Raw genomic sequence first — 26,348 nt, 5'->3', positions numbered from 1 at the left:
AAGAAGTGAGATGTAAATGTATGCCAAGTTCAATGGTCAGTCCTGAAATTTATTTTAACAATATAAAATATTTTATAACAACTGTAAATGCCCATTCTTCTTACAACTTGGAGACTTTATTTATGTGTAATATCTGATTTGGCTAGTTTTCTTATGAATTTACAATAGAATCTGAGTAGAATACAATTTGAATACATTCATTTATATCGATGTAAATTAATTTGAAAACTAGCCAAATCAGATATTTCACATAAATAAAGTCTCCAAGTTGTAAGAAGAATGGGCGTTTACAGTTGTTATAAAATATTTTATATTGTTAAAAATAAATTTCAGGACTGACCATTGAACTTGGCATACATTTACATCTCACTTCTTTTATCGCTGAAAGCATATGTTTTATTACTAAACTTGGCTTTCATTTTACATTTATGTTTTTGACGGGATCTAATATAACAAAACAATTTCACAATAAATAATATATTTATGTTTAACAAGACAGAAATATTGTTCTTAGAATATTTCTAAGCTAAAACAAATAATTAAATAATAATTAAATTGATCAAAAACTGTGTTAAAATAGTAAGAGAAGAGTCTTTTACACGCGTTGATAATCAGCATTGTTATCATTGTGGGTATAAGAAAATAAGAAAATGCACATAACCAATGTTTTCAGACATACTAGCATTAAATAAATCTCCTGCACTTAGTGTGGTAGTTGTTAGATGATGGCGCCCATACATTTTCTTTTGTTTCGACTTAATTTTTATTTCATTTTATGTCAGTTTCACAGCAGGGTAGGCAGAGGGAACATAGTGGTAAGACACTTCGTTCTCCACTTTCTGCCGAATTCCGGAGGCTTTGCTTCTCGACACCAGAGCGATGAAATGGAAATATAAACATAAATAAATATTTACGTTTAATTTTTTCCATTTCTTCGCTCGACTCGACTTTCGACTTAATTAGTAGATAAATTTATTTATTTATTAAAATTCTCAATAATACAATTAAAATTTTATTTCTTGTTAATTATATAATATTGGAGGTTTTTTTTTCCGGTTCCGGTTGTCAAAGCGTGAACATCGTTGTAGTGCAGCTCTCAAACTTATTGTGATTAAAAATAATTTACGAGCAATTAGAGCACGGTGAATAGTGGAAGACACAATTATACGTGCTGTGGAGTTGTAGAACTATTAAATCTGGTGCAATAAACGTGAAAATAAGGAGATATAATTAAATAAGAGCACATTGCATTTGATTTTAGGCGCTGTCAAATAGACTTGACAGACTTGACGTGTCAGTGACATTCATCAATTACGTCGGTGTTGCCAACGTAAAAATACCACTCTACCGCTGTATTCCATTATACGCAAAGTTAAAACTTAAACATGGAGGATCAATTTCTAATTCTATTTGGAGAGATGAAAATCGAAATGGAGAAACAGATGGCTGAATTGAAAGAGTCTATAACTAATTCAATCGTGGAAAAAATTAATAAAAAAATAGAGCCTATTATAGCGGAAAACAAAAATTTAAAAGGAAAAATAATGAGCCTTGAAAAAGAGATGGAATATTTGAAAAGAGATAAGAGACAAAACAACATTATTATTTTTGGATTAAAAGAGGAAGAAGACTCTCAGTCAGGACTAATACAAACGGCAAGGAAGATATTCAATAAAGATTTAAGCATAAACATCCAGGATTCTGAAATAAACAAAATTTATCGCATCGGTAAAAAATACCCAGACGGAAAACCGAGACCTGTTTTACTTTCTTTTGTAAATTTATGGAAGAAAAATGAGATAATGAAAGCCCGGAAAAATCTCAAAAACATATATATTGCAGAGGATTATTCTAAAGAAGTTCTGGAGAAGAGGAAAATGTTACAAACGAAATTAAAAGAGGAAAGAATGAAGGGAAATTTCGCGTATCTTAAACATGACAAGCTAATAGTAAAGGAAAATAATACAACCAACGAAAAAAGAAAAAGAGACTTATCTTCTCCGCCGCGGGATAATACACAAACCAAAAAATTACAAGCCTGGACGTCGTCACAAAAAAATAAGCGCAACGCTTTTGATGTAATGAGAGGCAGATCCAACTCCCTCTCTTCCTATACGGTGGACGATAGGCAATAGCAAATAGGCATCGGCAACCGGAATAAACAACAGCATAAAAACAGCAACAATAGAAAAAACTTACCTCCCCCAAGCCGACTGGTCCTCGTGGGGGAAAATGACCACGACCCTCTAAAGATAAATAAAAACGGAAAAAAGAAATTTAGCGGTATATATATAGCAACTATAAACTGTCGATCATTAGGAACCACCGAAAAACTACAAGAACTAGAATTAGCATTAGATGAAATAAAATGGGATATCATTGGTATTAGCGAAGTGAGGAGATACGGGGAAAGAATTGAAGACCATGGGACATATATACTATACCATATCGGGGAGACGCCCGGATTATACGGAGTCGGTTTTATGATAAAAAGAAACTTTGCCAAAAACATAAAGGAATTAAGAGGGATTTCAGAACGGATTGCACTCCTCAATATTCAACTACCTGTAAATGGAGAGGGAGAGAAAGAATGGTCTATTATACAGGCGTATTCGCCTACAGAATCAAGTAGAAGAGAAGACATAGCAAAAATTGAAAAGTTCTATGAAGACCTACAATTCACTATTGCAAATGTTTCCAAAAATATAATAGTTATGGGGGATTTTAATGGACAGATTGGAAAACAAAAAAGTGGAGAAGAATATACTATAGGAAACCATGGATTTGGCAACAGAAGTAAAAATGGCTCACGATTAGTTTCCTTTGCTATTGAAAATAAATTAAGCATCCTAAACAGTTTTTACAAAAAGAAAATATCAAAGAAATGGACATGGATATCTCCTAATGGGCGGTATAAAAATGAGATCGACTATGTTCTGTCTAACGATGTAAAAGTTTTTGAAGACCTGTCTATTTTAAGCAACTTTAATTTTAACACAGATCATAGAATGGTAAGAGCAAAACTCTCAGGGACATGTGCTAAAAAAGCACGACAATTTCACAACAATATGAAAGCCATCAAATGCACTGGTAACATTAATATACTTCTAAACAACCTCGAAACCTCCTTGCAAGCAGTGGAAAATGGAAAAAAAAATATATCGATGCAAGATAAATACACCAGATTGATCAAACAACTAAAATCAGAAACAAAGAAAGTAAACATGACAAGTAAGATAGCGACATCATATATAAGTAAGCAATTATTACAAGAACGGAAGGAACTATTACAAGGGAAAAATAAAAATTATTATAATCGCCACAAGATAGCAGAATTAAGCAAAAAGATAAACGAACAACTTAGAAAAGAACGAAAAACAAAAAGATTAGCGACATTAAAGAGACATATAGAAAAAACAGGAGGAATAAAGAAGGCGCTAAAAGAAATGAATTACAAAAAGGACTGGATTCTACATATGAAAAATAAAAATAGTAAAACAACAAACAATAGACCAGAAATACTACAAATTGCTACAGAATACTACCAAAATTTATATCAAAGCCATAATGGAGAACACGTAATAAAGGAAGATACGTCATTAAATGAAGAGGAGATTACACCAATTTTAAAGGAAGAAACAATAAAATCTATTCAAACACAAAAATAAGATAAGGCACCAGGATCAGATTTAATCACAAATGAACTACTAAAAACTGCACTACCAGTGTTGGCATCAAGACTTACAGAACTGTTCAACGAGATTCTCCAAACGGAAACCATCCCGGAAGATTGGACTAAATCCACAATCATACTGCTTCATAAGAAAGGTGACAAGGACGATATAGGAAACTACAGGCCGATCAGTCTAATGTCCAATATTTATAAAATATTCTCAAAAATAATACTTAAAAGAATTACTAACACATTAGATTTAAATCAACCTAAAGAACAAGCTGGTTTCCGTAGTAAATTCTCAACTATAGATCACATTCACACTCTAAGACAAATACTACAGAAATACAGAGAATATAATAAAACGTATTACATAGGGTTTGTTGATTTTAACAAAGCATTCGATACATTGAAGCACGAGTATATTTGGGATGCTTTGAAAAAGCAAGGAGTGCAAGAAAAATACATACGAATAATTAAAAACGTCTATACAGCGAGCACTGCACAAGTCCAACTTGAATCTATGGGCAAAGAATTTCCTATAAGAAGGGGTGTACGCCAAGGAGACCCTATATCTCCCAAATTATTTTCAGCAGTGCTGGAGATGATCTTCAGAAACCTAAACTGGACCAAAAGAGGCCTAAATATAAATGGCGAAAATCTAAACAATTTACGTTTTGCAGATGATTTGATTTTGTTCTCAGAGGACGCTGGAACTCTGGGGTTAATGCTTCAGCAACTATCTGATGAAAGTGCTAAGGCAGGACTGACAATGAATCTAATTAAAACCAAAATTATGACGAACGCCCAACAAACAGTAACTAATGAAAAAATAATAGTAAATAACGAAAGTATAGAATATGTAAAAGAATATATATACTTGGGCCAACTGATATCTACAGATAATTGCATGAAAAAGGAATTAGAACGAAGAATAACGAATTCTTGGAAACGATTTTGGTCTCTGAGGGAAATAATGAAGGATAAAGATATGCCAATGAAAGGAAAAAAGAAAATATTTGAAATATGCATTATGCCATGCTTACTATACGGTTGCCAGACATGGGCGTTGACAGAAGCACAAGAAAGCAAATTAAAAGTCTGCCAAAATGCAATGGAACGGAGTGTTTTAGGTATAAAAAGGAAAGACAGAGTAAACTTACGAGAAATTAAAAAGAAAACAAATTTTAAAAATGTACACACAACTTACAGACAGCTTAAATGGCGTTGGACGGGACATATGTTAAGGGAAAGTAAAGAAAAATGGACTAAGTTAGTAACCGAATGGTACCCAAGAAACAGCAAAAGAAATAAAGGCAGACAACCAAAGAGATGGGAAGATGACATCAAAAAAATAGCTGGTCCAGTATGGACCCGTCTAGCAAAAGACAGGAAAATATGGAACTCTTTAGAGGAGGCCTTTGTCGACAGACAAGCTGTTTCACACAAATATCTAGTTGCCGATGAATAAACAAAAAAAAAAAAAACAAACAAATAAAATTAATTAGATTATTATTATTGAAAAAATATTGATATTAATTATTAAAAATCAATTTAGTTTGTAGAAAAGGCAAGTTATATATTAATTGTAAAGAACAGCAATAAAGGCTATTTTATTTTATTTTATTTATTTTATATAATATTGGAGAATACATATCTCTAAGAAAATGAAACAACACAAAACGAATTTCCTCGTGTTTTTTTAAGCAAACGTATACAAACACGAAACGTTAAAACAACAACCGTTCGTAATAATCTTAATAATCTTCCCGAAGTTAAGCCTTGTTGAAGCTCGAGCTTAACTCACGGCGTTTTAAAGAAATATAAGTAAATAAAGAAAAAATATTCTCTTTTATCCGCCATAAATAAAAGACTGATAAAAGAAAATATGGAAAAAATGTTCTCTTTTATCCGTCATAAAAGACGGATAATTGTAACGGGAACGGACACGTCGGGGCTCAGGCAGGGCTGTTACAACGTCGGGTGCCTCGGGTTATTTGTGAAATTGTTTTGTTTACCCATGCCCCGTTTAATTAGGTTTTAAGATCAAAAATAGAAAAAAAAATAGAGCTATAACTCTATATTATAAATATATTGTAAAAATAACTATTGTAATGTTTATTGAATTTAGTGATATCTAATTATAGTAGAATACAAAAAAATTATCGGCGTTTCCGCCCCACAACTCGCAATGCCTCCGGGATTTGGCGGAGAATGGGAAGAGTGTCTTAACTCTAAGTTGCTATGTGTGAGATAAAGCATGAAGCTGAAAAATTGTAACTTTAGCGCGTGGTGAGAGAAAAAGGAAAAAAAAACCACCTGTCTGACAGGGTTTCAACTCTATCTCCAAAGTTCCCGAGATAAAGGATCTTATCAGACAGACAGACGGACAACAAACTTTTTCCTTAAAAGGTACGGAATTCTAAAAGGGATCACAATTTATTTTTGGAAACGGCCCACGGCCAAAGAATGAACTCTGGAAGACATGTATGACGAAATTTTTATGACTGTGTATGAAACAGAAGGAAAATGGTCAAGAGGCCGTACCATTTAAGACTCTTTTCTTTCTCTGTTATGAGTAGAGTATAAATATAGAAAAAACAAGACAATATTCAAAAATATTTTCAAATTATTATATCAATAATTTATTTTGATATATTTATTTTGATTTCTAAAATCATCTTAAAGCAGGCGATGTTTTATTTTTTATGCATTAAATTTGAGGTACTGAGAAAACAAACAGGCTTACTCTAAATATGAAGGACAACGAACTAAAATAGTCTTCCATTTTCTTAAGGACTAATTTAATATCGTATAAGGGATTGATTTCTTATAGAGCGGTAAGGAAATTTCCGGCGGAGATTACTTTGTATAAGCGATATATAGTAATAATGTCGACGGTAGTATTTTAAAGGAATACAGTCTTTATTTTTCCCTTCACAGGAACTAAAATACTGAATATATTTCTAGTAGATCCAATGCGGATATTAAACGCGTAAGAGGATCGCTTTTAAAACATGTTGCTGACAGGTTGAACAAGTATCTAAGGAGAAAGAATCCTTCTATGCTTCTAGTCTTGTCTACTCCGCAAAGAAAGAAATCAATTAAGGAAAGTACGAAAAACAACATGATTTGCAATTTTTCCATGGAATTACTTATGACAGTTTCTTATTTTTTTGGTTCCTGCTGTTTCCCGGATCCGTTCCCATTGAAGACACTTACGTTCCCCACTTTCCACGGAATTCTGGAGACGAGGCTGTTCATATTTTCTTAATTTTCATCAAAAATTTCAAAGTCGTAGAAGTTTCTATTAACAATTACTAAATTATAGTTGATTATTTACTAAATTAATTAGTAACTGTACACCAAAGCCATGTATTATATGATATTTAAAATCAACATATTTCATTTTTATCTATATAGAAACTCAAGTTATCAAAATGATTGCTTTTCCCGATAATTACACACTCGCCTGGGAATAAGCAAGCCTATTTATAGAACCTAATATTTTCATTAAATATTTCATTTCCTTTTTGAGTTTCGCCATTCAACTGGCAATGCCTCCAGAAATCTACGGAAATTGAGTAGTAAAGTGTCTTAACACTAGACTCTCTCTAACCCACCCTACTACATGCATGATACAGCGTGAACAAAAATTAAGAAACCTTGCACGTCAGAGAAAACAGGACAGACACCCAAATTATATATATATATATACTAGCGACCCTATTGCGGCTTCGCCCGCTTTTACTACTGGATTATTCATATAATGTATGTTTGCAAAGCACTTAAAATAATGTGAAAATTAATTAAACCCTAATGCAACCCGCATTTTCGTAGTTTCAATAAGGATTTTCCAATTGTTTTACACAGCAAGGATTTTTTAGTAGGTACCGTAATTTTAAATCTGTGCTACTAATCTTTTCAAGTACTTATTAAAATATTATTACTATTTTTAGATAGTTAAAATTTAAATTACTATTTTTAGATAGTTAAATGACATTAAATAATACATTCAACTCGAATTATCCAAAACGTGCAAACGCATCTAAATCTTCGTTGCTATAAAGGCAGGCGGGTTATTTTTTTTCGAGCTTGTGGTTAATGAAGAGGGTATTCTGTCCTTGATGAAAAGCAAGCACTACGTGGCTGCCTGTGACGAAAATTAAATACAATGCATCGGCCGGGAATTGAACCCGGGCTGCCCGCGTGGCAGGCGAGCATTCTACCACAGAACCACCGATGCGTGTAAGGCAGGCGGGCGCGGCGGACTCGCTTGTATAAGCATAATGTCGCGAGGCGCGTTTCGCAGCAAGGATTTTTTGATATTGTAACAACTTCTAAAGTACTTATTAAAATGAAAAACAGAAAAGACAGTTTTGATCTACATTAAATGGTAAGGGATAAGTGAAACTTGTCTCGATACAGTTGATGTGTGAACGGCGTGATGTGTCAATAATTAAATGCGTTTTTCTCTAAAACTATTCGCAATTTCGAAATAGTTTAGAAAGCAAATTTTATCTTCGTTTAACGTAGAAATTTAATAAAGTATTTTAAAGGATAAGGATTAATACCATTATGGAGAAATATCCCTCACAATAAAAAATATATTGAAATTACTATTTTTAGACAGAAATATGATCACTACACGTTATCCTTAAAAGATAAAAATATGCTCTCGCGGACTTTTTTGTAGATCTTATTAAGAGGAACAATACTCCAGTACATTTTTTTCATGTAGTATTTACCATTAAAGCAGCGCATGCGCGAAAGTGTCTCAGCGGGTAGGACTTTAGACACATTTATCGTATTTATGTTAATTTACATAAGAATGTACAAATAATAAACTATATATAAACCTTCCCTGAGAAATACTCGACCTAATGGGGAAAACCGCATAAAAATCCGTTGGGTGGTTTAGAAGAAGAAGAGTTAGAAAGTTCAGACAGACACGAAAAGCGACTTTGTTTTATAAGATATAGGATATATAGACCTAAAATTGTTACCAAATCCTATTTTGAATTTCAAATACGAGACAAAGAATTCTATAACGTTATTATCTGTTTTGTCAGAGCGAGCACACACAATACACACAAACAAATAAAGCACGTCAGAGATACCTGGGCCAATACCGCGATAAGCCCGCCCTCACAGCGATGTCACGCCAAATCCCTTTTCTACAAAGCCTTTTTATTTTTCCGATCTGTTTTTTTTTATTTACAACAATGTTTTTCTTCTTTAAAAGCTTCCCCATTTTTGTTGTGATTTCATCTGGATTTAAGGTATTAATCAATTACTTAGTATTTATGTTCTACTAGTGGACCCGAACGCGGCTACGCCCGCTTGAACTATACGAATATTTATTAAATATATTTATGAAATTATTTTCAGTTTTCAATAGAGAGATGCGTTAAGCAAGCTCATTTTGGGTGACGTTTTCTAACAAAAACTTTGCAAATCGTTGCTTAGCAACGGTCGGTTGTTATTGACATAGCCGAATAAATTGCATGTCAAATTAATAAGTATTTTAATATATTTGTATATATCGAAAATATTACAAATATGAGAAAAAAAAGTATCCTATGTTCATCCGGAGGTCTTCAAGTTGTGAGTTGTGATTTGTGATAAAATACTCATATAGAGATATGAGTATTTTATCACAAATTAGCGGTTCGGCCCTGATTGCGTAAAAGACAGACAGACAGACAGAGTTACTTTCGAATTTATAATATAGGTATGGATTATAAGCTTATTTTATTTATATGTCGTAAGAAATGCTTAGAAGGTCTCTTCTAATTTGAATTACAAAGTCTACAATTACAAGAACAATTATAGTTCAAGTGTTTGTTTGCCCTAATTCTATTCAAATTTCGACATGTCACTCACAAACGAGGCTTTGTAGGCGACAGCGTATTTATCGCGACGCCCGAAAACGAACAAGGATCCATCAATTTCTTGGGGAACGTTTAGAAATACAAGTTGAGTAAGGTGAGATAAAAGAGGATATTTTTTTCATAAAAAAATGCTTCGATCTCCCTTGTAATTTGTCACTCAAGGCCATGACAGGACTTGGCAAAACTTCGGAGCGAGGGATTACGGTGAAACCTTATGAATAATTAAGTTACGGTGGCATTTTTTTTTATTTTGTTAAACGCGTTTCTTTCAAATGTGACCTGTTTTATTTAAAATCTAAAAAAATAATCATGATTCCTTTGATATAGCGCGGCGTTCAGTTACTTCAGTTTATTAATTTATAAGTGTCTTAAATTTGAGCGGAAGCTGGAAGGTAAATGTCTTAACAGTAAACGGGCAGGTTCTCTTTGTCTATCCCGCTACTTCCAGGAATAGGCGTAAAGCTATATAGTTGTGAAATAATTTATTTAATTCTTAAGAGTTTATTTAATTCAATACATAAAATTATTCATATTAAAAGGTTACTTAAATTATATAAAAAATAGTGTATTGAAATCAAATGAATCTTATAAATGATAAAGCTTAAATCACGGCCACATAAGCATAAGTGGTAGCTTATCTGTTATATTTTAGGAATCTGAATCTTTAATTCAAGATTCCCCTTTGACCTTAAATCAAATGCGGATAAAGGTAAAAGTGGAAAATTTTCCACATACATTTTTGTCAATTTCACGCTGTATATGTTAAGACACTGCTTTCCAATTACCGCGGAATTCTGTATACATTACGTTATGAGTGGCGGAACTTAACGCCGCCCTTTCCCACGACTCTAGAGCATATTATATACTCGTATATTATTTAGAGAACTATTTTGTTAGAGACGTTTAGTTAAATGTAGTATTATTCAATTTCAGCTTAATTTGTTGGAGTGGTTGGACGTGTTACTCGCGAGGCACAGTTAGATTTTATTACGTTTAAAATGTTTCAACAAATTTTCTGTATGTTTGCAATTCTAAAGATCTACAAAAAGTTATTAAAATTTTAGGAATGAATGTAAATGGTGATTATTATTATAAAGAAAGATCCAGTGATTGTGATACTTTTCAATATTTATTGAATATATTTAAAAACTAGTAATAGAAAAAAAGCTATGGTTTTGTCTGTCAGTTTGCAAACGCGTATCCTACGCAAGCTGTAAGAAATAAAAAACGCCTTAAGTTGCCAATCAGCAGAAGATATGAACCAGCAACCACCCCACCAACAAAGAACACCCCAACTGCGCATCGATTCCGTCAATTTGAATTTTAATGCTCTAGCTAGGAAATTGAATGAATATTCACCATCTATCTTCAATTTGACAGTTCAAGTTGTGTAACTTGGGTACTAGCCATTTCCCATGGAAATGCTGTCTGACATGAATAATTATATATACCTATAAATTATAGGACGATTTGTTAAATAAGTATGCCAATAATTATTTTATTTATAAGACATATATAAGAATGTAAATTTTACATATAATAATAGAGAACGGAGTGTCTCAACACTAAGTCCCCTCTGACAACATTGCTGTGTGCGGTATAAAGCGTGAATTTGATTATAATTTTAATTATAATAACCAAAGAGAAGAAAACAATGTAAAGAAATTTAGTAATTTGTGTCATTTTAACATAACTTTTCCAATTCAAGATTGTTTAAGTAATTCATAAAACATTATGAGATTACAATCCGATCTCAAATACAAGGTGGGGTTCAAATTAATCTTGTTTATTGAGTTCTTCGCTTCAATGCAAGATTTATTTCACCCCAGAACGCTGCTTTAAGACGTAATCGATTTTTTATTTTAGAAAGTGGGTATATTAAATGAAGATAAATCTTCGAAAGGAAGAAAGAGAGTTTTGCTTAATCACTTCGGTCCTTTTATTTCTTCTTATTAAAAAAATATATATTTACACTAGAAGTCAGAAGTTCACAAAAAACCATAACCTACGACCTAAAGTAATTCGATTGATAATCTCCTCGTTTATGATGTCAGTTAAAAAAATTATAACGAATATTTCTTTTATTAGTCCTTAAATAAATATTTATTTATTATCATTATTTCAAATATTTATTTATTTCTTTAGTTCTTTTATTATTTGTATAGAAAATATTTATTTTAGCTGAATAATGTTTATGATAATTAAGAATGTGAATAATAATTAATGTGATGATATTTTTCTGATGTCGGCGTTGAGTTTCACCATTTCACACTTGATGTCTTGAAATAGGAGCAAAAAATGAAGAACACTAACAGAACAGAGTGTCTTGACACTAGGTTCGCTCTACGTATCGTCTATATGCGGGTTACAGCGTAAAACTAGATGTAAGTATAATATATCAAAATAAGTAAATATTAAACAGACAACTAAATATTTTACCAGCAAATTAAGATATAATTTTAAAATATTTTTTTTTATAAAAAATGAATGCAGCCTCATAATTAAAGTGTTAATTATTAATCAGTAACTATGTGGCTTCGGCGGTTTCACATAATTAAAGCTGGTATCGTTTCTATTTTAATGAGATATAAAAAATATTTATTTTTATAATAAACTGGAGATTCTAAGCTCGAGAGAACGCTTTTTTACGTTCGATGTGTTTTTTTTATTGGCAGGTAAAAGTTCGTGAATAATTACGTTATAGTCGCTAGGTAAATAATATTTAAAAAAATATAACTATAATACTAGAAATGTGTATAATACTAGAAAACTGTATTCGTAGTTATTTACATTGTTTATTAATTGTATAATGATTACTACATTAATTCTACAGTATAAGAGATAAATTAGATACGTAAAAGATAAAGCGGAGAACGGAGTGTCTTAACACACTAGCTTTCGAAAGTTTCTCTCCCTGCTCTCTACTAGTACATACGTTGTATACAGGGAAAATTTAAAGCAAAAATATATTTGTATTCTTTTTACAAACAAAGGTTACCTATCTATTTGGGCATAATTAAATTCAGATGAAGAATATTTTTTATTCAAATAGGCTATTGTAATCACTTTTAAATCGTAGAATGAACGTGTAAAAAATAAACTACTAGTTTTCATTTCTTCGTTCTGGCATCAAGGCAAACACCTAGCATTGAGTCCCGCCACTCAACACGCCAATGACTTGAAAAATTCAACGGAACTCGGGGAACTGAGTGTCTCAACACTAGGTTAACATATTAAATCAGCTTTAAAGCTGATTTAATTTTTAATCCAATTACTTATTATCAGCAGTGCATAAATTAAATAATATTTATTATTTCATATTAATTCTAATAATTCTTATAATATGTTATATCATATAATTTGACGTTGGTTCGATGCAGGCGAACTTCGAGCATCCTAAGTAGTGTGGTTTGACAAGTAGAAGTTAGAAAGTGGGCCAGTTGGCATTGTAAGCATTAAATTACTCCGAAAGCAGTTGGGTGCCGACTATAATTAATTTAATTGAAGTAATCATACCACGTTTGGTTGAGACAGCTGATGGGTGAAGTGGTTTCGTCGCGTTAGATAAAATAATATACTAACATATATATGTTATATATAATCTATATTATATGTGTATAATAGAATACATAACATACTATCCCATACCATCTATCGCGAAATATAACGCGACGGTTACGCGACCATTTCTTCGCTCTGGTGTTGGGGAAAGGCGCGGCGTTGAGTTCTGCCACTCAACACATAATGTATCCAGACTTCAGCTTTTGTAATGTAATACAAAATGTATACGAAATATTTTCATATTGCACAAATATCTTGTTAATTATTGTAATTATTTGTATAATCGGATTGCCTCGTACTTAACGTACTCGTGACCAGCGCCGATGTTATTAACTGAAAATGAATAATTTTCATTTGCGTCTGCTTTTTACATGGTGAAAAATTGTATTTAATTATTTGCAAAAGTAAAATATTACGTAATCTTTAAGCCTTCGTTAAACATAGTAAATTTTTCCTCGTTTTTCTTTTTCAAAAGGCTATTTTTAAAGTTATTTAACTTTTTTGTTTTAATAGTCGTTTTTCATTTTCCTAAAATCAACTATTCCTATCTCTTGTCAAGATTGAATAAAGAGATCTCTTAAAAATGTACTATTTCACTATTTTATTTTCTCCAAAGAAGTCTTTCTACAATTTTGATATCTTAGCATAATTGGCCATGGCATGAAAAAATGAAAGGAGTTTATGTCACTGTAAATGTAAAAACGATTGATTTTTTTTCTATCATAAATATTTTTGTTCCGTTCTTTCATTATGACTTGTCATACATGCCAGTTAACACCATACCATTTATATGAATATACAACATAAATTAAATACACAATATATATATATATATATATATATATATATATATATATATATTGATTTTCTATCCCTATTATTTTTTTTTAGCTTCATATTGTAATTCTGTATATATCAGGATAGACTGTTGGAAGCTTGGAACCACTTCCCTTTTCCATTTTCCGCTGAACTCTGTAGGCATGCCGTGAACACTAAACTGATTTAATTTCATTTGGGATTTGAACCCACAAACTGTCGCGTTACAGTCACACACTTGCCCATGTGCCATGACTGACCCCATTGTTTGTACAAGCAAAATTTATTTATATTAATAACTTGCTTGCCAAAGAATATTAAAGGACTACAACTGACACACAATAAAAGCTTCAAGTTTTAAGCCCCTCTTGTTATAGAACTTTGTGCGGGTTCGGTGTTTTTTATATTTTTCTTTACCGTTGAGTGCGTTATAAATTTTTTACGAGTTATTCAAGCTTAAGGAGCTCAGTATTAAGTTTATAATTTGTCAAAAGTTTTTTTATTGTTCGTAATTCTTTGAGAATTATTATCGTTAATTTTACGAAAATTTTCAGCTGATTTATTATTTCGATTATTTAAAAATCTTACGTTTTCTCAAAATATAAAATGGTGAAGCTTCAGCCATTTTTGTTTTATTCCTACTTATTCTGCTACGACATTCTATTCTATACTTTTTATCCAACGCGGTTATTTGTGCGCGGCCTTCTCTAACAAGAGGAGGCCGTCGGGGCTCAGTGGCACAAGGGTGTGACTGTAAACGTGATAAGTATGTGTTCGATTCCCCACTAAAAAAATATTCATTAATATTTTCATAACTTATATAAGGCAATGTTGGATTCCGCCAATTAGCACGCAAAGCCTTAAAAATTCGATGATAAGTGGGGACGTAGTGTCTTAACGTCATCAACAACAGCGCATTAAAAAAATATTTATAACGAAACCAAAAAAAAAACAATAAATAACATTGTCTATTTGATTTATAATCTGTGCTATAAACGTTCCAACGTTAAGATTCAAGTATAAACGCTTAAACTAAATTGAATGCATCAGTACATACACGTTGTTTGTGAGGCATTACTCTAGACGTCGAGGCAATTTGCGAATACCCACGCAAAATGGCCGCCTCGAATGAGTAAAGACGCTACATCAATGTTATATGGGAAAAGAAAATACTTGGAATAATTATGTTACTAGTATATAGTATAATAAGTTAATGGTAATGGAATAGTATGGTAATTTTTTATTTTACTTGATTAAGAACTTGGCTAAAGCTAGTAAGAAATTATACAAAAAAAATAAATTAGTAAGTTCAAATAAAAAAAATCAGCTTCACGCACACAGCGGGATGGGCAGAGGCTTAGTGTTAAAATACTCCGTTCTCCACTTTCTGCTGAATTCTTCAAGGATTTACATGTTAAGCGGTAGAACTAAGCGCCGGGTTTTTGCCTTGGTGATAGATCAAAGAAATGAAAATATTAAGAAAATAATGAATTCCCTCAAATGGGCATCGAACCCACAACAATCGGGTCACGTCGGCCAAATAGTAAGTTATCAATTTAATTTTAAAAATTTTAATAAAATGAAGCGAAAGATAGATTATGTATGGTCCATCATTAATAATGAAAACAAGACTGTTTTTTCACAAAGGGTGGAGACTGATGGCCGCTACGGTGGAGGGGCCTCGATAATTGACATTCTGTAAATATTGACGGATAGAATAAACCGAAAATTGAGTTATCAAAACCAGCTTAAATTAATTTGCAACTTCATAGCAGCGTGGACGTAAAATTTTTATTAAAAACAAATCCCGGGGCTCTCTCTCTGTCTGGAACACTTTCGTTGTGCAAACAATACCGCGTTTCGTGTTACCCAAAATTAGGTAACGTCAAATATTATGCCGTAAATCAAGCGAAACGGGAGTGAGTTAATAAAATTTAAGAAAATTTTGCTTTTGCGCGATTTTCTTTAGAGCCTTTTAATTATTTATCTACTGTTTTAAGTTTCAATTTAGAATTATGTGTAAGCTAACAGAAAATTTAGTTTTTTTTATAGCAGGATAGAGGACAGGGAACCTAATGTTGAGTAGTGGAACTGAATGCCGGTCTTTTAGTCGAAAAAATAAAAACATTAATAAATATTTATTAATTTCATTACTTCGAGTAGGGATCGAACCCAGAACCGTCGCGTCATAGTCAAACCATTAAACCCCAGTATAATAAATTTGAAATCTTCATTCGTAGCATAATTATACCGACCAGTCGGGCAACAGCAATACAAACCGTGTCTCAGACCAATATTTACTGAGCAGGCCATCTGTGAAACACTATATAATAGTAATAGTACATTTAGGTGTATCAAATGAATTTGGCAACGCCTCGACGCAGCCAGCGCACAATAGTACACTATTGTGCGCGCTTTCATAACTTAGCAATAATGCGGGCAACTGCTCCTGTAACCGTGCAATACCTATTGAGATCTAAAGTGCACTTTCGATATTATGTCTTTGTGCTGTTTTCTGCTGAGACCGAAAGCGGTGATTTATATTTTGATATATTTTAAAGTGGAAGTGTAGTGGCGATTTTTCTTTCGCTGACTGCTCGTTGGAAAGTTTTAGTTCGTTTGAATTCGTTTTTGTTTGTTCTTGTTTTTTAGTATATTTTTTATGAAATGAAGAAATGTTTTACTTTTGACTGTTGTCTTTGTTAGCTTTTTAAATATTCTATTGTTGGTTGTGTAAGAAAATGTGAAAAAAAAAATCTATTCTACAAACATTTGAATATTTATACGCTATATTTCTACCAAAACACTACTTAATTTTGGGCAACTTAGTGGAATATTTGCCTAATAGACTCGTAAAAACATTTACTACATTTAATTAATTTATTATTTACACCACACATGCCGCACTACTTTTTATTATTTAAAAAAAAAACAACTTCCTAAGTCCTAACTCTAAAAACAGAGTGCAGGTGCATGAAAACTTAAGTAATACAACTTTAACTAATAAAAATATATAAAGATAGAAAAGTTAATAATTCAATAAATATGACTTGGCTATCGTAGCTGAAACGAACGAGGAGTTTCCCGTCTGGTTGTTATCAATGTGTTCACGAGCGATTATTCAGCTAAGTTACATCGCCCGGCACAAGTAGTTCGAACCACTTCACTTAGGTTCCCTCCATTAAAAGTTACTTCGATTTATACGATAAAGCTTGAACTGGAAAAGCTAGCGAATAACGTGTTAGTCTTTTACTTGTGTTTAGTTTAAGTTGGTTTTAATGGTAATTAAAATTTAATGCTCTAATTTGAAATTAATATTACTTTTAGTTTATATTTAAGTTAAATAAAAAAGTTATTTTTCAGCTTCACGCTGTATTATGTGTATATCAGAGTACGCAGATGGAACTTATTGTTAAGGTACTCCGTACCCCATGTTCTGAAGAACTCGTAGGCAGAACTCTTTTTGCCTTGGTACTAGAGAAGAAAAAATAAAATAAAAATATAATTAATTCCTCCGAGTGAAGATCGAACTCACAACCGTCGCGTTACAGTCTCACGTTTGTACCTCTGCACCACGACGGTCTCTAGTAAAAAATAATATTTTTTCATTTACCGAGATAATAAATAAAATATCTACTTAACGACTTGCATAAACCAAGAAAAGGGCTCTAAAATATCTATAAAAATCCAAGAAGATTTATGTAACTAGACAGACTGACTCGCATTTGTCTCAATTATACCGACAGGCCATCTGTCAATCAGTGTCCCAGTGGAGTGATTCGTTACCGATTTGTTTGCAAGGAAATTATGATCTTGCAAGATCACATGTGCTGGGAATTATCATAATGTGTGGGCTTTATTCGTTTTATTTTTTTATTTTTTAGGGTTCCGTATCTCGAAAGGTGAAAACGGAACCCTTGAACGGAAATGGAACGGAAATGGACTCTAATACTACGGTTGGAGCACAGAAAAAATCATATCATCAATATAAAATTTAGCAAAAAGTGAGAAATTACAATACAAATATAGTAAAAATATCCAAAAAGTGAAAATTTATACGATATTTCATGAAACATAATTACAAGCTTATAACTGTAGTTTTTTATAAAAAAATTGGTATAATAACTGTATACCGACATTTTTTAGTGTGTTTTCCTTTAGCCTTATTTTGAATCACTTGTATCTCTCTAATCATCTATTGTACAGACTTGGGTTTAGGAAGTAAGCGGCCAACCTTCAGGATTAAAGAGGAACTAACCTACCTAAGAAGAAAAAGAAAGACTCTCTAATATTAATAGGTTGCCAGTACAAAATATAAAATGTACCGCCTGTAAAGGAATCTTGTTTATGTATTGAACGTGATTTTATAAAAAAAAACGTCGTAGCTGTATTTACAGCAACAAATATTCACAATTTATGAAGGACTAATAAATAATGTAAGACGGGACGAGGGACCGCAAAAAGCTTTGAACTTCGGTGACCATAATTCAGGAAATTTAATCATTGGCGCAAGTTGGCCGACTTACCAGTTGTTTGGTTAAAAGCTACTTTTTACAATATTCTAAGTTTACTTACTCTGTTTTTTTTTTGTAAATTACAAATATTTACTTTTTATTATTTATTTATTGCAAAGTTAGAGTTCTTTTTATTTTCTACATAATAATGGAAAGGTTGATTAAGATTTAACCAAAAATTATTTACTTAATATCTTATGAGAGGCCTGACTATTATCACGGTGGTTATAGGTTCGATCCTCACATGGGTAACTTTAATTCACCCAAACCGAATCGTAGGTAACGGAGGGTTTTAACACTAGGTTTATAGGTCGAAAATATGTTGTGTGATAATGATTGATTTCCTTTTTAATTTATACATCTATAGCAATATACAGAATAGGCAAAAAACATTATAAAGACGTTGGTATTTTGTGCCGAAATTTATACTAATAAACCGAATAAACCAATAAAAAGAAATTTTGAAATATTCCTTCAGTAAAATCCAATTTAGAACTATCATATATAGACAAATATTTTTTTATCATATATAACATATTTTATACATAATATGTATTTTAAAACGGTCGATCATAAATACGACTAAAATTTTACGATCGATTTACGAGTTACATATATCTTACAAAGTTTTGCCAATCGTAGACGTTCAGTTTTACGATTACCTCGCCAAATCTTTGCAAGTTACACATCAATTCCGATCCCGATATGTGCTATTGCTGAATATTCTCACATAAATTTATGGAGACAGTTGGGGCACTTAAAACTTTTTATGGATATAACTTTGTGGGGCTGGAATTATGTAGAGGGTACGTGTTGTTCACGTTTAAAATATGATATTGAGGCCGGTCGTGCTGCAAGGATATAAGCGTGTGATCGTAAATGCAAGAGGTTATGGGTTCGATTTCTAATCGAGGAAATTAAGTATTAAATATTTTCATTTCTTCGCTCTGGTGTCGTGGCACTTCGCAATTGTTTCCAACACGCAATGCCACCAGAAATCGGCGGAAAATGGGTAACGGAGTGTCCTAACACTAGGTTCCGTCTTCCTACCCTACTTTGTGCTTGATAAAGCGTGAACTAAAAAATATAATATATTAGTTTTACATTTCTCTTATATTATAGTTCCGTTTCTTGGGTGGTGGTTCTGCGTGGTGTGATAGTGCCTTCCGTGTTACATGATTAATGATCATAGAAGGGATGTTTTTGTCCAAATATTAGACTTTACTACTTTAAAATATAGCATTTAACAAATGTGACATATATAAATAGCAGAATGTAAATTAGCTAAGAAGAAGAATGTAAGTTAACTAGAGAACAGAGTTTCAATATGTGTTAAGTTAAAAGTGAACAAAATATTGCTTATAGTTTGTGCTTATACTTTTTTTAGAATTGTACACAATTATACAAATTTAAAGCAGATTTACTCTCTTTCCCCCCTTTTCTTTCACATAGCCCCCTTGTGCTTATCCTAGGCAGATGCCTCGCCTTTTTCGTTCCTTCTTTCTGATAGTTAAGGGAAAATAAAAACAATTTATTTCCCCTTATGCTGTTCGAACCAACCATTGCGTTTACAGTCAAAGATTATCCTACTGCACCAAGAAAGTTCATATGCTATCATATCATCATCATCATATGTGTTGATGGTTGTATCGTGCAGTAGTTCTTAGTTGTAATCCATAATAGACTATGAAATAAAACTTTCAGCAATCACAATAGGTATTTCCATGGAATTATTAACACGATTCCAACTAAATAGTGGTGCATAACGACGTGGAAGTTGCTCAGCGCCGTATGTTTCTTGGCAACTAGAGCCATTACGGCGCGCGTGCTCCCCCTATCTAACTTTATGGGTGGGTACGTGAAAACAATAGCTAAGTGCATACTTTTAGAACTGTGTTAATTTTAAAATTATATTTCAGTTAGTTTAATTTTTGGATATAAGGCTAATTTTAACGCGACGATTGTGAGTTTGATTCCCACGATGTGGGTTTTTCATATATAAAATATTTACATTTCCTTACTCTGGTATGGTTATCACCGCCACTCATCACGTAATGCCTCAAGAGTTTGGCGGCAGGGAACGAAAATCTCATAGCTGGATCAGAGTATCTTAACTCTAGGTTCCCAGTTTCCCTCTGGTTACAATTTAAAGTCTTAAAGTCAAAAAAATCTTTCAGCGAACCGTGAAAGTCCAAAAGCTGAGAAAGGAGTCACTATTAATATAGAATATAAATATTAAGAACAAATAAAGATAAAAATTACGTGGAAACTTTTATATTTAAAAAAAAAAGCTATTCTCTTAACATCCGGTAGTTTAAGCTGAAGGCTTACAATAAATGGCCTATCTAATAAACGGTTATATCACGCCTGACCCCGCTCTCGTACAGATTATTAATGTCACTGCAATATTACTCTGAACTCCCATAGCCTGTATTTATATTAATTATTAGTGTTACTTCCATATAAAATTTTATCTACAGAAATATACTTTGGAAAAACTTTATAATTTTGATACTTTATCTGTATGGAGATCGTCGCGTCGTGGCGGTGCACGGTGCTCCGATTTCGACTTGGTGGAGAGAAATATTCAATTCCTCGCCTGGTAACGAGGTAAAACGCGGCGTAGGGTTCCACCGCCGCGTAACTGTACCCTATCGTAACACAGATTCCCTCTATCTATCGTGGTAGATGCAGGAAACAGCGTGAAAGTAAATAAATTTAAGTTTTTATCTAATATATTTTGTTTTTTTGAGTGCCACCAAGCTACCTTCCCAAAAATGAGAGGAAAGTAGAGAATCAAATGTTATATTTTACGTGGGTAATTTAACTTCTTTTTTACACAGTGACAGTAATATTAACGTGTAAGCCGATTGCAGGTTTTACAGTTCGCACGATTTATTGCTATAATTTAATTTATCAACATTTGTTTTTCAAGCACTTTCACAGTTTTTGTATTCAAGCTTTAAGTTTTTTTTATCAGCTTCACTTTGTATCCCGCATGTAGCAGGGTAGTAAGAGGGCGCCTAGTGTTAAGACACTCTGCTCGGCACTCTCCGTCGAATTCTAGAGGCATTGTGTATTGAGTCGCGGAACTCAACGCCGCCGCGCTTTATTTAATTACAGCAAAAGGCAAACAGATACAAAAATATTTAATACTCAATTTTAACCCAAAATTGGTAACTTAATGTTATAACAGTATAATATATTACTGTTATAGTTGTTCATTGCCATTGCCTAATGCCATCCGCAGTAATAGCTGTATACGCTAGGCGCTTATAATAAATATCGTGGAACGGTAGCTCCACCTTCTACATCTATTTATAAATACACTAGTGGACCCGAACGCGGATTCGCCCGCTTGAACTATAATAATATTTATTAAATATATTTATGAAATTATTTTCACTTTTCAATAGAGAGATGCGTTAAGCAAGCTCATTTTGGGTGACGTTTTTTAACAACAATCTTTGCAAATCGTTGCTTAGCAACGACGGTTGTTATTAACATGGCGGAATAAATTGAATGTCAAATTAATAAGTATTTTAATATGTTGGTATATATCAAAAATATTACAAATATGAGAAAAAAAAGTATCCTATGTTCATCCCGAGACCCTCAAGTATCTCTATATGAGTATTTTAACACAATTAAATTTGCGGTTTGGCCCTGATTGCGTAAAAGACAGACAGACAGTCAGACAGACAGACAGTCAGACAGATAGAGTTACTTTCGAATTTATAATATAGGTATGGATATAACTATACAATTTTGGCTTGTAAATATAGTTAATAAATATAGTCTATGAGGTCAATCGTGGCGCAGGCACAAGTGTGTGACTGTAAACGCACTGGTTCAATTCCCACTCGTGGAAATGAAATATTTATTTAAATTTATATTTTCATTTCTTCGTTCTAGTTTTAGTTGTTCCGCCACCGAACACGCAATGCTTCCAGAATTTGGCGGAAAATGGGGAACGGAGTATCGTAACATTAGGTTCCCTTTGCCTACCCTGCTGAACTTTGCCTGACAGCGTGAAGCTGATTTTTATAAAGTCTAGTTTACTGGCAAAATAAGTTTGCGCTACAATAGTCGGATGACAGAATTTTGAGGACATACAACAGAACTATTATATCCATACCTATATTATAAATTCGAAAGTAACTCTGTCTGTCTGTCTGTCCTTTACGCAATCAGGGCCAAACCGCTAATTTAATTGTGATAAAATACTCATATAGAGATACTTGAGGGTCTCGGTATGAACATATACTTTTTTTTCTCATATTTGTAATATTATCGATATATACAAATATATTAAAATACTTATTAATTTGACATGCAATTTATTCCGCTATGTTAATAACAACGGTCGTTATGCGAAAACTGAAAATAATATCATAAATATATTTAATAAATATTCGTATAGTTCAAGCGGGCGTAGCCGCGTTCGGGTCTACTAGTTCTATTATATAATTAATACAAATTTGATAATCATTAATTTATAAAACTAAACTTAGGTTGTCCATTATCTCATGTGCAAATCTTTTCATTTTTAACCATTTCTAAATCTGTATTACAAACATTTGTAATATTTTTATAATTTTAAGTTAAATAAAACATGAAAGAAATGAAAACTTAAAAGATTTTATTTATACTGAAGTATTTCTTAAGCCCTCGATTTGCAGCAATAAATAGCCGTCGCTTCGTCGTGAGATAGGACGGTGCAGTTTAAAAATTATGAGTGAATTTGGAGTTGAAAGCTGCTTAAAGCTGGAGATATCCGAATTTGCGAGAATCGCTTCCAGATAACCTTTTATGTTTTTATTTTGAAATCTCGCGTAACATCTTTTAAGCTTTCTTTTTTATTTTTCGAATTTAAAATTTTAGAGATACTAGATTATTTTATGTGGAAAACATTTAATATCAAGTTTTAGGTTTGATAAAGGCTTCATCTTCAATCTATCAAAGGATCTCCATTTTCAAAGTTTTTTTATTAAATATTCGTAAACCAAAAGATACGAAATCTCTAACTACGGCTGATAAAACAACAAGGGAATTAAGTATTAATGATAAGTACATATTTCTTATATATAAATATGTCTTATTAATATATAAAAAAATATATTTGCCGTTATTTTTAAATACCAAACATAAGCTACTTAAAAAGTTTTTTTTTTATTTCCTTTTGTCATTTTTATTATAACAACAATTCAAATTCAAATTTATCTAATAAAAACAACAGGATAACTGAAAACACATAAGTGTACCTAAAGGTACTACTACAGTAAAGTTTAAAAGTTCATATATAATATTTTCAAAGATGTTAAGAACTACGTACAACTCTACAAAGTTTGCGAATGCTTTTCCTTATCTCCGTCATTTTCATTAAGGTGGGAGCTCGCAGCTTAGGCACTTATATTAATTAGCTAAACGCGTTTAATTTTATGACAAGGTCAAGTGACTTCCTGACGTCGCTGACACGGGGCAGCTTATTTTAACGTTTCAGGTACAGTGTGGTCGACGAGTCGTGGCCGCCCTGAAGTTTGGTGGAGGATTTGTTTTTAGGATTTTTCTTACTCGTGATTATTTTTTCAGAGTGAACAAATGCCTAAAAAATGGAAATTTATAAGTATTTCATACAAAAAAATAATTACTAACTTATATTCGTAGTTCTGTTCACACAAAATAAGAGCATTGGTATACCCGTTTATATAAATTTGTCCACTTTATTTGCCACGTAATTATAATCCTATAAGATATTTCCCGTTCACCTACGATAATAAAATTTGACAAGTAAGAACTTACAAAGGAAAAAAACCAAAAACATGGTAATTTATATCTATGTACTAGCGACCCTATTGCGGCTTCGCCCGCTTTTACTACTGGATTATTCATATAATGTATGTTTGCAAAGCACTTAAGATAATGAGAAAATTAATTAAACCCTAATGCAACCCGCATTTTCGTAGTTTCAATAAGGATTTTCCAATTGTTTTACACAGCAAGGATTTTTTAGTAGGTACCGTAATTTTAAATCTGTGCTACTAATCTTTTCAAGTACTTATTAAAATATATTTAAATTACTATTTTTAGATAGTTAAATGACATTAAATAATACATTCAACTCGAATTATCCAATACGTGCAAACGCATCTAAATCTTCTATAAATATGCTATAAAGGCAGGCGGGTTTTTTTTTTCGAGCTTGTGGTTAATGCTGAAGAGGGTATTCTGTCCCTGATGAAAAGCAAGCACTACGTGGCTGCCTGTGACGAAAATTAAATAGAATGCATCGGCCGGGAATTGAACCCGGGCTGCCCGCGTGGCAGGCGAGCATTCTACCACTAAACCACCGATGCGTGTAAGGTAGGCGGGCGCGGCGGACTCGCTTGTATAAGCATAACGTCGCGAGGCGCGTTTCGCAGCAAGGATTTTTGATATTGTAACAACTTCTAAAGTACTTATTAAAATGAAAAACAGAAAAGACAGTTTTGATCTACATTAAATGGCCAACGTAACTAATATACTTATTTATATGCTGAGAGTAAGGGATAAGTGAAACTTGACTCGATACAGTTGATGTGTGAACGGCGTGATGTGTCAATAATTAAATGCGTTTTTCTCTAAAACTATTCGCAATTTCGAAATAGTTTAAAAAGCAAATTTTATCTTCGTTTAACGTAGAAATTTAATAAAGTATTTTAAAGGATAAGGATTAATACCATTATGGAAAAATATCCCTCACAATAAAAAATATTTTGAAATTACTATTTTTAGACAGAAATATGATCACTACACGTTATTCTTAAAAGATACGAATATGCCATCGCGGACTTTTTTGTAGATCTTATTAAGAGGAACAATACTCCAGTACATTTTTTTCATGTAGTATTTACCATTAAAGCAGCGCATGCGCCAAAGTGTCTCAGCGGGTAGGACTTTATACACATTTATCGTATTTATGTTAATTTACATAAGAATGTACAAATTATAAACTATATATAAACCTTCCCTGAGAAATACTCGACCTAATGGTGAAAACCGCATCCAAATCCGTTAGGTGGTTTAGAAGAAGAAGAGTTAGAAAGTTCAGACAGACACAAAAAGCGACTTTGTTTTATAAGATATAGGATATTGTAGAAAAAACACATTTCTGTATTCCATCGATAAGTTCATTAAATACGGAACGACCTAAAAGGCTTTCATTACTCTAATATAACAAAACAACTAACATTTAATAAGTATACCAGTAATATGAATCTGAACTATTTTGCTGACATTTAATAAAGATGCTCACACAAACAGAAATATTTAGTCAAATAATGGACGACAAGGAATACCTTGTACTAATTACGTCCTGGATTGCTGTTCTCTTGAGATTCTGAAAGGAATTCCTGTCTCAGAAGGTCAATTGTACTATTTCTATTGAAAATACACAATTGTTTTGTAGAAGGACGGAACTTTCGTAGTGATATTGCTTGAATTAGCTTTGTCCGATATTTCAATTTCGTCATTATATTTATTTTATGCTAAAGTTAGAATTAGATAATATTGTAGAGGTTTACTTAAAATTTGATGTGTAAAAAAATGTTGACACCAAAAAAAACCGCCGCTACTCAATAATAATTCTCCCTAATTTCGGTAAAACTGAGAACAGAGTGTATTGTTCTCTCCGCTTACCCGGTAGGAGAAAAGGTGAGAAAAATTTATTCTAACTCAAGATAATTTTAAAACTGACATGCTTATATACAGGAAAATATGTTAAATGTGCCTAATAATAAACACACATAAATTGAATATTGACAATTTTACGTATGTTGATTGATAAACCAACACATTTAGATTCTGGAACGATTCCAACGATCATTTGTTTATAATATAACGCACTATTGC

At 32.4% G+C, this 26,348-nt stretch overlaps 2 protein-coding genes across 3 annotated transcripts in view; one reads left to right on the top strand and one right to left on the bottom strand.

Moving 5' to 3' along the window:
• LOC146536916 (uncharacterized) overlaps window positions 1-26,348 on the bottom strand; it is a 232,088-nt gene that overhangs the window by 112,309 nt on the left and 93,431 nt on the right. The gene's annotated exons all lie outside the window — the stretch shown is intronic.
• On the top strand, window positions 1,050-5,294 carry LOC146536919 (uncharacterized). Its single transcript, XM_085189350.1, has one exon. It carries the CDS (start codon window positions 1,386-1,388, stop codon window positions 2,133-2,135), a length of 750 nt encoding a protein of 249 aa, XP_085045476.1. The 5' UTR covers window positions 1,050-1,385; the 3' UTR covers window positions 2,136-5,294.

The sequence above is a fragment of the Heliconius melpomene genome, chromosome 8 (genome assembly GCF_056956725.1).
Source record: "Heliconius melpomene rosina isolate 202511_hmr_F chromosome 8, ASM5695672v1, whole genome shotgun sequence".
NCBI classification, from domain to species: Eukaryota; Metazoa; Arthropoda; class Insecta; order Lepidoptera; family Nymphalidae; genus Heliconius; species Heliconius melpomene.
This window is presented reverse-complemented; position numbering and strand designations above follow the sequence as displayed.